General features: G+C 40.4%; 1 protein-coding gene across 1 annotated transcript in view; it reads left to right on the top strand.

Annotated features, from left to right (window-relative positions):
- Positions 1-13,531, top strand: part of CHRFAM7A (CHRNA7 (exons 5-10) and FAM7A (exons A-E) fusion) — a 42,120-nt gene that overhangs the window by 10,213 nt on the left and 18,376 nt on the right. Inside the window, exon 3 of the mRNA XM_063346708.1 lies at positions 11,043-11,087. Within this exon, the coding sequence (XP_063202778.1) occupies positions 11,043-11,087 (45 nt within the window). The remainder of the gene's footprint in view (positions 1-11,042; positions 11,088-13,531) is intronic.

Genomic DNA, 13,531 nt, shown 5'->3' with positions numbered 1-13,531 from the left:
CTGTGGGCTGGATGGGGATGTGCTGTGGGAAGATGCTGTGGGCTGGATCTGGGGAAAAGCGACCACACCAAACCATCACAGCCTCTGCCCTGCCCTGCCCCTGCAGGTCCCCAGGTTGGCAGGAAAGGTGCTGCAGCAGTTGGGGGATGATGGCACGGGAAGGCAAGCGGTGCTGCTAAAGCAACGCGCCTAACCTCCAGCACCACCTTCGGGAGCACCGGGGTTACCGGAAGAGCCTGGGGACCAGGTTAGGCTGTCAGTCATGGTTTAACATTTTCAAATGGTAGTCCTGATGGGTTATGGCTCTTGAACATCCGAGCAGGTGGTATTCTGTCTCTGTTTCATTTCAGGGCTGTATTCTCAGGCCTGTTCAGATACAGTGCCTGCTTTTCTCTCAGAAAAGCACACACTATAAAAAGTTTTCAGTAATTTACAAATATAATAGTGCTGACAGCAGCCAAACAAACTATTGTCAATGGATTGCACGCAAACACTTTTCTATCTATGAACAGTGTACTAACATAGAAACATTCAAATGTTAATTACTTCAAATTTAGATGATACAGATGTGAATTCTTCAGTTTCTCCTGAACTCCTCACCATGTTCGCCTGAATAGACTACTGAACAATCCAACTGTTCCCAATCTAAATATATCTCTGAGTTACAAAAAAGGAAAAGAAAAAAAAAAAAAGGAAGATCATCTCACAACGGGTTGGCAACAGGGAGCATATATGTACAAGCACTTATATAGAAAAAGAAATCTTTTAAAATTCAGTTAGAATTTTAATTACTTAAATAATTTATTTTTAATTTGTTAATTATTTTCCAAGAATAACTGGAACTTATATTTGGGTTTAACTTCACTTACACTTGCATGTTCATGCCTGTTACCTGAAACGAGAATTCAATTTGTGAAAAGGAAAGGCTGTTAACACTGGCTTCAGCAACAGCTAACTGGGAGGTGCTCAGAGCATGGCGCGAAGCTGTGTGCTGCTTATTGGAAGCAACATAAGAATATGATATTTTTCTGGTAATGATGAAAAAACCTCTGGTATGATGAAGGCATATTTGCATGGTCTACAATCACATCTCCATATTGCTTATATGACCCTTATAATGGAGTAGCCTGAAGGGAAGAGGATCGATAACTACGTGCAGAGTTCGAGGACTCACACGCATGTTTAATTATACAGCACTACTGCTTTGGACTTTTATTGGCCTGTTTTCTGTGTTCAGCCCTGCATATTAACATATTTCTGTGGGTGGCATCCCCATAATTACTCCCAGTAACTACACAGTTGTGTCAGTTAAACATTTGAGAGGAAAGAAGCAGGCCTTTTACCCACTGCCACCAATGCTACTAAATGCAAGAATGAAGACAGAAAAAATAATGAGCACTGGCAAGTTTGACTGAACCACTCACTGAGCTCAAGAAATTAAAATAAGCATTTTTATGGATTTTGGAGTGTTCAATCCATCTCTGACCCCACCAGACAGGAGTGTTCTTTTCATAGGAGAGAGTCTGCTCTTTTGTATTGCAGAAAACAGCAGCCTGAAGGACTGCGTAGGTGTTCTGACATTTCAGTCGTGACGCTTGTTGCATTTGTGAAGAGCGAGACACACAGTTGATTTTCATCAATATACTCCCCTCAGCCAAGCTCACTGTTTCCCAGTACCTTTGTCAGTGATTCTTTACAGGCATTAAAGAGAAGTGGGGACCATATGGATTTTTAGAGAAAGTTGAAAATGAAGACCCTGTAAAAGAGGACTCTCAAACCTGTCCCTCAGAGGATGTAGAGTAAGGAATAACTAGATTTTCTGTAATGCTGATTCATCCTCTCTTCCTGAGTTATTAAGGTGTCTTTGTAATACTTCTCTGTCAAGAGCTGCAGAGACATTTAGCAGGATAAGCAATGTATTTTGTATTATCACCCTTCTCCAGGGAATTTTTTAATTGCCATGGTGATGTCTGTGCTGTATCCTAGCTTGAACAGAGACCCCATGACATCAAGGAAAATGGATTATGTTACATATCACAGGAATTTTGGAGCTACTCCTTCTTCCTTAATTTGCCTACACTTGGGAAGCTGGAGATAAGACAGTATAGTTAGAGAGACCGGGCTGAGTAACAGCACTTTGCTGCCTGGTCCTCTAAAGCTAGCTTTAACTATGCCCGTTTGTAGTGGACACAGCTATTCCTGATGGTTGTGTCCTAGTCGGGTGCCTCTATCCCTTGGCTCTGGTGTTCCTCGAAGGTTCTGCAGTTTCAGCCTGTGAACTGATGCTAAAACATGGACAGCATGCTCCGTTTAGGTGTGGAAATTTCTGTTATTCACAAAAATAGGACAGAGGAATGCCAGCAGCAGGCTGGTGCTGGAGCTCTGTGCTCTGCTCGCATGAAGGGAGATGAAGAGGCAGCTTTGTGTTCAGCTCCTTGTTCTCCCACGACTTCCTCTTGTCTCCTTGAAGAAATCACCCGCTTTCCTTCCAATTTAGTTTGCTAAACACACACGCTACAACAGCATTTCCATATGACTTAGGAACATTTTGAGGAGAAAGGCTTAATAAAAAGTCAAATGACTTAAAGTTGATGAGCAAGAATAAAAACAGGGTCAAATCCTTTGATGTAATGCTGTCCTGACATTACATCTGGGGGCAGCAACCTGACCTTTTAACTTCTATGTTTTGCAGCTAACCTCTAGGCAAATAAATCAAGTTCAAAAGCTTTGATTCCCTCTTGTCTTAACGCTGTCTATGGAGTGGGGCTACAGGGGCTCTGTTATTCCCTCTGAGCCTGTGGGATGGTTGGTAGTTCCCAGATCCCAGAGTGCACACAGAGCTGGGATGCCCATCTGTGTCAGACTGACAGCGATCGGCAGCACCTAGAGCCAGTGTTTAACACTAACTCAGGGTTCCATCCTCTCAAAGGGAGTTTGCTGTGGAATACAATGGAATCAAGAATTATTTGTAAATAAAGCCACAGAACACAGTTATTACTTCACACACTTGGAATAAGTGTAACTGTACTTTAAGCTCTATGGTATGTTTAATAATTCAACTGAGTGAAACCTACAGCGAATCACGGGAATTCATAAGATAACTTGAAAAAATACAACCTCCCCCTCTTGCGCTTCAATAGAATACTTTTTTCCCACAAAATGTGCTGAAGTATGTTATTAACTATGCTGTAGTCTGCTCATTTCATACGCCTCATCCCTGCTAGTCTTTGCAACGATGAATGTGTTCAAATCTAAATACAATCTCTTGTTAACAATGATGTACTGAAAAAAAAAAAGAAAAAAGACTGCTATTACAATTATGTCCCCATGGTAACAGAAATGGTACACCAGGAGGCTCTTACACATATTTATAATCTCCGCTTCTTTTCTGTGAAACTCAGTGAAAATACATCTGAAGCCCATTGCCAGGACAAAGCCCTGTTACAGTCAATGGCACACACGACTGTCAGACCTTCTCAGAGTATGGACGGAACAGAAACACGCTCCCCCATTTTGAGGAGGCTCCTCGGGCAGATGCTCTGCCCAGAGCTAAGATGGCACTTCCACGCTCTTGCTCCAGCAGATTTTCTGCTGTGTAAGATTTGCATCCATCTGGGATGACCTGTGTACATTTGGGCAAACTCCACCTTTCTTTTAAAGCAAGACAAAGTAGTTGGGGAGAAAGCAAATGCTTCTTGCAAAAGCATATGAGATTAGTTGGTGTGGAGAAACCACTGGAGTTTTTCAGACTTGCAAAATAGAGCACACATGGCACAATTAAAAAAAAACAACAAACCAAAACCAAAAAACAAAACCAAACAACTTCCCCCTCAGAATTTTACCTGAATTAAGTTAAGCAGCACAATCAGACTCCTCATCTCACATTCCAAACACCATCTTAACCCAGGTAAAATTCAAATGACGTTTTCCTAATTTTTATTTTAAAGAAAAAAATTAAGATATTCAAAAGGCCAAAACCAAGCATCCACTCCTATCCCAGCAGCACAGAACGCTTTGGTAACATTTTAGTATTTTAACTCTAGAAACTTTAAAGCTTTCACGGAACTTTAGCTATAAGCACAGAAGCATACTTGGCTGTGGTATTCGGTTTACTTCCTCACTCCTTTGTTTCTCTCCTTCCTATGCAGCTGAACAGTGCGTGGGCCAGGTGAAGTCCAGGCTTCAATACCCATGCAGAACACATACCTGAAAACACCCATTTTTTTTTTTTTAGACTTACACGTAGGTCAAGCTCTACAGTCACTAAGTGGGAACTGTGGCTGCGGGTAGGCTCATAGCAAACCTCGTATTAAATATGTGCTGGCTCAAGCGTCACAGACCAGAACTGCATCTGGTCTAGTGCTCATACAAGCATCTGGAACGAACGTCAGCAGATGTGGCAGTCTAAGCTGCTACACGTTGAGCTGTGTAACTGTGCAAAGACTGCACCGCTAAGGATATTTATAGCAGCGCTGAAATCTGTAATGCTATGTAACAGTTTTGCAGCAGTACTGCAAAGTACTCGTTTGGCACTGTTGCTTTGTTGTTTGTAGCTGGGCGCCATTTTCCTTGTGTTTAATTTGCTGAAAATAACGTGCTTGTAGGTTAGAAGGAGACTTTACAAAGTCATTTTTTAAAAAGCATTTGTTGATTTTCTACTCATTTAATCACGTTTATAATAATTCATTATAAACCCCCCCCAAAATAATACGTAGTCTGAACAATTTCACACGTTCCTGATGGAAGGGACACGCTTACAAACTGTCAAGACAGAAAAATGCTCTACAAATACTAAGTATCATATGCCATAAGAGTAATAATAGCCCAACGTTAGACCCAGTACGGCACAGCTGGCTATGGGTAGCTTCAGGTACTGCTGGCACTGGGTTACTCCACAGCCCAGTGAATAAAGAAAATGGCATCGCACATAGATACGTAGGCCAGCCTGGATGTGCGCATTTCAAAGGAAGATGACATAAGCAGATACTGCTTTGAAATAAAACTTCCATATCTTTAAACATTACACTCAGATTAAGTAAACATTTATGAAGATAGGTCACACTTTGAAGGTGAGAAGCTGCACAGAGTCGAAGTAATAGCAAGATGAGGTCTTGGCTGTCACAGAGGACTATCTGCTAAAGAGACGTAGCTTGAGCTGGAATGCTTGGTTTATCCAGCATTATTTCTAGTTAGTGTGACTCCCTCCTTAATTTCTACAAGAGAGAGCTCTAGTAAATATGGCCAGAGAGAGGAATCACTGAATGTAGGTCACGGTTCTAAAACAAAACAAGAACAATAAATAAACAGAATGAGAGTGCAGAGTCAGACCTTAATCCCACCTGTCTCATCCAGGCCACTGGATTAACAGTGGCCCTCTCCTACAAATATTTATAAATTCATTTATAAAATTGGGCCAATATATACAACAGTCATTAGCCTGAACACTTTGCATGGGTGATTCAACCATTTCACAAATACTCTTCAGCTGCATTCTCCTTTCCAGCTGTACTTTCTAGTGTAGGTTCTTGTTCAGCTCTGCTGCACCATTCCCATGATGTGAAGAGGCTGATTTTTTAACTCAAATAGGAAACAGAGGAACTGTCACTGCACCTGGGATTGGTACTGCCACTCTGTCCTTCAAGATTACGGAAGGTGCTTAGGACAGCAGGTTGTGTTGGGAATATGCCAAAGATTTGCCCTGCATTGTTCCTGGCTAGAGATTTAGGGGACTTCAATAAACTTTACTCACTGTATCACAAATGAAAGTGGGGGCCGGTGGGGGGGAAGTGAGGAGGAGGTGTCCCTACAGGAAAACTCCATCTTTCCCATATAACTACGTCAATTAGTCCCAGAATAGCCATTTATTGCCTTGCTCCTCTTTGAATTTACAGTCCAAAGGCAGCCTTTTTAAAAATATAAAAATGGCTTGTGGCAGCAAACTGAGCCAGTCTGTGTTATCTCCAGCAACAAAACTGCACTCCCCAGTCAGCAGCAATTCTCCAGAGCAGTTCTCTATTTCACGAAGACCTTCAGCAGGTAGAGAGTATGAAGAGCAATCCATATTCCGTCCATCATAAATCTAGTAAACCTAAGAGCTAAACAGAAAAGAAGTTTTCTTTTCAAATTTCACTTTAATTAACTACTTACATTTTGATTTTCCTTAAGATTTTAATTTGATTAGAAAAAAAAAAAAAAGCTAGAGGAAATAAAGATCAAGAAGCACACAAAGTAAGGAAGACATTTTCAGGCTGGATTTCAGAGATTTAACTGCAAAACTCACCTTAATGCTACAGGAGGTATTTAGCTAACTCACGAGCACAGCTGCAATATCTCATCCCTAAAGGTCTGAAAGAGCCAGAAAGATTCTGAGTTGCAAGGTGAGAAAGTCACAGAGCCAGATATCATCCTAGCAGTGAGGGTGCCTCAGGGCTGAATTTGGCTTTGAAGTGGAATGTAGAAGAGAAGAAAGGGCGATGTCCTAAATGCCTTCAACTTTCACTAAGGTCACTAGCAGCATGGAGTGGCTGAGTATGAAATAATGAAGACCAACTTTCAGGAGGTTTTTAGCACCAACAGAATCAGGGCAAGTTAGCAGCTGACACAAAGGGAGCTGGCCTAAGGCAAGCACAAGCCCAAGGCCAAGTCATGCAGAATTGGCACACCATGGTGACTGGGCTGAGTAGTAAAGCACATCATCTTAAATTCTGTTTAAACAGTTCGCAACAGTTGCTGTAATTTTGAAGGAGCGTGGCTTCCCAGCAGTAGGCTGTGCCACTACCAGACTAAGTCAGAGATGTCAGAGCTCTGTTTTTATATAAAAATCTCACTGATATGGCAAAAGTCAGAACAGCAAATATAAATGTGTGTTTCAGTTTGAAGTGGTCTTGAGAAAAATGCAGTGAAACAGATAAAATTTATATTTTTGGCTTCTGACTTTTTATTGAATCATGTTGCACTTTTTGCATCTATTTTCAAGAAATCAGAAACATGCTGTGACTTATTCCTATTCTTTTCCCCCTTGCTTTTTGCTGCACATCTTTTCTAGTGTGGATACTAGATGTGCTGACATCCCTTTGAAAGTCGGCAGATAACATTCCTTACAAAGTCTGTAATGTCCATGCTAATGCCGTTCACAAAGATTTTCATCCCTTCTTTTATATATTCTGTTGAACACAGGGTAAGGGAAGGACAATGTGAGAATCTAATACTGTGTTTACAGAGCTGATCCATCTGATAGACTGTTTAAATCGAAAAGACAGACAAAACCAGAGATGGGAACTTGAAGAATGGCAACAGTGTAATTCCCTTCAAAAAATTCCAGAAATAGTTACCTCTACCTTCAAAAATGAAAGAAGGACCATTCTAGTATCGCTGATGTCAGCTACTTTCCTTTCATTGCCCACACTGCCATAACATAATGTGATAAGCTGTCCAGTGGCACTTTGTCATCTGCCCTCACAGATCATGACTACAGTTATGAACTGAGTAGAGCGAAGCAGCCTCCCACTGCGCGAGTGGCACCTCACTCTTCATCAGCCACGCTACTTGGCCAGCAATATCTGAACAGCAAGTAACCTCAAGTAGCTGGTATGGGGAAAAAAACCCACACCAATCCAAACAACATGATAGAGCTTCTGGTCTCATTCCCTGACTAATGTTCCCAGCATCTCAGAATATATTGTGAAGTCCTTTTTCTTTGCTCCTCTACAGTAGATAGGAGCTGCTTTGCTTTTGTGCTCGACACTTTTTCTGTAAGTAAGTGTTTACAAAATACTGCAAAGTGACAAAAACTGGTGAAGTGCTACAAAGCGTTTCAAGCCCACCCATCATTTTATGGGGAAGTACTGCACAACCCTCATGAAAAACAGTGTTAATGCAGTTTGCTGTAAAGCTTTTAAAACAGCGTCCAAAAACCTCCCCTAGACAGGAGAACCCCGCAGGACGTCTCCTGCCCCACCTTTCACCAGCTGCACTTGGGACCGTAGAGACAGACAAACCCTCTAAAATCAGAATCTTTCCTGCAGTGATGGGTGAGTCAATCCAATAATGACTAAAATGTTGGAAGCCATTTGCTCCAACAAACACTATAAAAAAACCCCACCGCTATAAACCAAGTGTCAGCATGCAGCGAAGTTTTTATAGCTGAGGAGCAATGATGGGATATACAATTCAAACACTGATGGAACCTTAAATATAGTAATCCAAGTGGGAGTTATTTCATTCAAATATACTCTTTCAGGCTCTAAATGCTTAAAATAACAGAAAGAAACAGCAGGAAAACAGCGTGGTCCATCTTCACTTTGGGCTTGTCTTCACTGTACAAGTTACTTTTGAGTTAATTCTCTCAGGAATACCCTCTTTGAGCAAGATTCTTGTGAAAGATCACACTTCAGAATAACTTCTGGCTTTCAGAACACATCTGTGGCATCTCCTGCAGGCGAGCCTGCGATGGCTCTGTGGTGTGCCCAGCTGCCTGGCAGTGTGGCGAGCAGCTGAATCATTCTGCCAGCAGCACAGCTGGATTAAAAGCCTACTGTCCCCCTCAGCTCTGCTTAGTTTGACTGCTCAGTGATGGCTCCCCAGCCTGTGATGTGCGCTGGTTGATAGTAGAGCTCCTTTCTGGTACTCCTAAAATAGTTCATCTGACTATGCTGTGCACTCATGGCTTCAAAATAAATCCCCACGGCGTATCGTTAGCTTAAGCATCAGCAGCACTCCAGCTTTAGTACAACCTCTTCCTGCTAGAGAAAAGGGAATTTTTGAAACATCACTAATCTAAGGCTGGGGCCATTCATGTGTATAAAGAGATCACACTGGGAATAAAATGTGAGTTTAAGTCAGAATTTAACCATGCAGGAGTGCATGCCATTCAGCTAATAGTCCTGAAACAAGCTTCCCACAACATAATGGATTCGGAATTGCTCTGCACCTTTGAGTAAGTAGCCAGTTGCGTCTGTGCAAAGCAACACAGCTTCTGTCTGCCCTGCAGAGAAATCACACAGCAGCGGTGCTCTCAGCTTTGCTCAAGTGTAATAGATGGGACGTTGCATTACAGGAACTTGTCATGTTCATCTGGGACAGCACACAGAGCTTTGAGAAAATGCTATCAAACTTTTAATGATAAGTTATCATTGGTGGTATTTACATCTGACCTAAAAATGGCTATGATGAATAGAAACATATAGGTTTTACATATCCTTAATTTGCAACACTTGTCTATACACTTTAGGTCATGGTGATATGAATGAACTCTTAAGGATTCTTTCTTCATTCATGAATTAAAGATCCCATGCAAACTACTTTTGTTGTGCTCTAACACTATAAGCAGGTTTTTGAGAGAAGCACCAAATTGATGTTTGTATGGCTACAGAATATCAGCTACTATTGCAAATTAATTACTGCTTTGCCTGGCTGACATCTTCAGCAATGCCTTCAGCATGCTAATTCAATGCAGGTTAATAATGTATTCCTGAAACCAAAGGGTTAAAGAGACCTGTTTCCCCAGGATGCCATTTAAATAAGGTGCTCACTTGAGATAGTTTTGTAAAAGTAAGGTTCATGGAGGCGATGAAGCAGAAAATAGAGAGGAAAAGTGCTGAATCACAAGCCGTGGTGTGTGCTTCCTTGTATTTTTCATTTTACCTTTAATTTTAAAGGAAGGTAGGAATGTGCATTCAAGGGCAGACTTTATTCATGCACAATACCGATCTTTACCTAAAATTTTTTATTTATCCATATGTTGTACATTTAGTTGTGATGATACGTGACCTGGTAACACTGGCATAGATTTACTGATGCTGCTCCTCAAAAGGCTTCACTTGTTTTAAAAATGCCGCTGTCCCTTGCACTGTATTTGATTTTATATGCTGTGTAACTTTGTATTATTGTGCGTCTCTAAAATCGCTTCAATTAAAGGTCTCTCAGGACTTTTGTTCAGTTAGAAGTCCACCAAACAACAGCAAAAGAATAAAAAATATTGACCTTTAGTAAAGAGTATTATCGAAAAAAAGAAATGTGATTAAACATGGGTGGTTTGGGACATTTTTGTGCATTTAGGAACAATATTTAAGTTCAAGAGTGACAGATTTCAGTTCAGAGGTCTACACGTATGAGCAACTCTGACAGCTGCTGCTGTACGGGTGACTGAAACTTGCTACGACACTTCCTTAGACTACAAATGAAGCTGGGAGTGCATGCCAGCAAACTTAGACACTTCCTTAGACTACAAATGACCAGTGCTGGGACAGGGATTGTGCAGTCAGTTTGGGGAATGTGTAATACTGGCAGTATATATGGTATATTTCATTAGCTTCACACAACCCAAGTGAATACTGATAAAATACCTCCACAGAAATAAAGTCACCAACATTTTCCTGTGTGTGAGGAGCAAAGAATTAAACTCTTTAATTAACTGAAGCATTAAGATGCCTATTGTGTCACCTGAACTCACATCAAATAGTCACAGGAGGCAAGGGGGAAGGCCTTCAAATTGGAACTATTCCAGGCAGAATAATAACGTTCTGCCGTGACAACAGTTTTCTGGTAAAGCTGATACATTACTTTTTGTACCGTTCCGCTGCTGTCAGCGGTGCCACTTGCCTCTGAGGAAGCTACTCAATATGGCCTCAGCACACATCATCTGAGCTTAGGCACACTTTCTTTGTTCAATATTTCTTCTATTACTTGCATATGTCTGGTGTGTAAGGTTAATCAGTGAGAGGGCTGCTGCTAACAAAGGTGAAACAGGCAAGTCCTACTGTAATCTGCTTTGCCTTTTGAGATTCCTTATTAAAGAAGGAGTCCCAGGGAAGAGTCTGGCAGAAGGACACCTCAGGAAACAGTTTGATTGACTGTGATAATACCAAATACATGAAAAAGTACCTGGGAAAACTCGTGTTGCAGTAAGTTCAAGGCAATGACCCCTTTGCTTTAAAAGGTACCTTAGCACAACGGGCTATTTCAGAATAGTGGAATGTATTTAACAGTGTTGTTTTAACTGTATGGTACTAAGCTGTGGTTTGGTGTTTTCTCCTTCCTCTCAGGATGAAAAGAATCAAGTATTAACAACAAACATCTGGCTACAAATGGTGAGTTTTGAAACAAAGTATGGGGTTTTTGCCCTTTGGTTTTTGAGTTTAGTTAATTTGAATTTTAGGAGACTTGCAAACGTTTGTTCTATGTCTTGCTACGCAGTGGACAAAGCTAAGCTGAATGGGAAACTGTAAGGCTGAGATTTAGGTCTTCATGTTGTTTCAGGTATTTCTGAAAACTTTTAAGAATTTGAGTCACTACATCTAAGTAAGTAACTAACTCATTGTATTTGATTTAGTCACGCTAAACTCTTGACTGTCATAAGATATCGGTGTCCTAAGAGTCCCAGGCAGAGTAAGTGTAGGTGCAAGAGCCTTATCACCCTTTCAACAAATCCACTATGTTATGGTAAATCATTTGATTGCGAAAGAGAACTGTACATGCAAGAAAAGCATTTCATCTGTAATAGCTGTTCTGATTAGCACGGATAATCACCAGATGGTTCTTCTGATGCAGGGGAAAAATTGTTCCAAAGAGGTTCATTATCTCCTGAGAGCTGCTGCCACTGTCCTAACTGAATGTCTCTGCCATCCTACTTGCTTTGCTGTCTATCTCCTTAAGAAACTGCAAGAGGATTTTAATTAAAATGGCTATGCTGTTCCCACATTGTTCAAAATGTTGTTGTTTAAACATAGGTCATCATCAGAAGTTAACAGTGAACATGAGAGGTTTTTTATGCTACTTCTCCAAATTCTGTATCTTAGTTACATGACTAAAAAGGGTACTGGAATGTCAGTTCACTTTCCTAATGTTCAGCTGGGAACAGTATACTTTTTCCCGGTTTCCCAGTTTGTTTTGCCCACGTAGGGTGTTCATTTTTCAAACAGACAGTAGCTTTATTTTACCTTATGTTGCAATGTTCAGTTGCTATAGCTGTCACAGAATTTCACATCCTCTCATATTTCTTAACCATAACTATTGCCACTGCTAGACACCACAGCAGAGAACTTGGCTCCCATTAACTCATGGCAGGTATTGCTGGCCAGGAGAAAGTTTCACTCACTTTTCAATAAATAGAATATTCAAGAACTTCATGTGAATATTTTGAATTTATTTTCTCTGTAAGGTTAACTAGCAAGAGAGCTGCTCTTAAGCAAAGGAGCCTATACAGATTTATTCTGACTTGGTTATTTTTTTGTGTTAATTTAATACTAAGAGAATTAACAAGATGCTTCTTTCCGTGCTGACTACTGTGGGCTCCTAATGCTTCCGCAAAACATTTCTACCATAAGTTTTTGCTTCACAAAGACAGGGTGATATGGGGAGCTTTCTCCATGCTATAGCAGCTAGGATGAGGATTTGCCATTAGTTTAATTCCCACCCATATTACAGAAACTGAACTGTTTAGGTTAAGTAAAGGTTTACAGAAGAGTTTTATTATTCAAGATAAGCATGCTTCTTCCACACAAACTTCACACTTCCCAGCTTCTTTAACCAGCTCATTCCGTTTAAATGTATTCTTTTTTCTTTTATTATAACATTTTTTTTTTTGCAGAGGATCTTTCTTGCACTTTGGTAGGCCTTAGGAAACAAATGAAAGACTATTTTGATGACCTAACAAAGGACAGCACAGCTAGTCCATTTATTCACAAAGAAAAGTTGACATGGAAGAAGCATTCCGCTCATGTTATTTTACAGGCTTGTTGTACAGTAAGATTAAAACTGTCAAATTTAATATGTTTTTGGCTTTGAGCTACAACAACAAGAGTTGCTATGATTTCTTATGATTTCTTACCAGGAAAACAGATGACAATTTATACTCAAGAAGCTATCACTTATTTTCCTTCTCTTTCATCCCACAGCATCCTTATCCTTTTCAAGATTGGGGTTTTTTTTTCCCCTAAGAAAATTCCTGATTCTTTTATATATTATGTATTTCTTTTGATTTATTGACCTTAGCACATACTGTATGTTGAGCATCTTAAGACTGCAATGAGCTGATGACTTGATTACTACAAAAACGTAGCCACTCTTCATGGCTTGTGTACACACAAAAGAAGAGAAATGTGTTTCTGTATTAACTGTCTATTAATGGTACACTAGACAGATTCAAAGCATGCTTAAGGCAAACATATGTCATTTTATTAGGCTAAATGGTCTGAGGTAAGTTTTTCCCTGAATTTTCCCCTCCACTCCCTTTCTTGATATATATACGTATCAGAGATTTATCTTAAATATAGTTTATCTAATCATCACTGAAATACTTAAATAAAAAAAACTAACCTGTGAGAAAGGGGAATATAAGTCTAGTATTTATACATGCAGACTCTTTGATCCTGACCACTATCTCCATGGCAATACTGTTCAGTATCAAGATCTTAAACTTGATCTAAGTTACAGTGGGAGCCTTGCCCCCCACAGATTAATACGAATCCAGGTACCCTGAGCTTTTGCTATTTTAATATGCATCAAATGTACCTCCGCTACAGTGCAGATCATA

The sequence above is a fragment of the Chroicocephalus ridibundus genome, chromosome 9 (assembly GCF_963924245.1).
Source record: "Chroicocephalus ridibundus chromosome 9, bChrRid1.1, whole genome shotgun sequence".
In the NCBI taxonomy this organism is placed as follows: Eukaryota; Metazoa; Chordata; class Aves; order Charadriiformes; family Laridae; genus Chroicocephalus; species Chroicocephalus ridibundus.
Note: the sequence above shows the minus strand (reverse complement) of the source record. Positions and strands in the feature narration are given on the sequence as shown.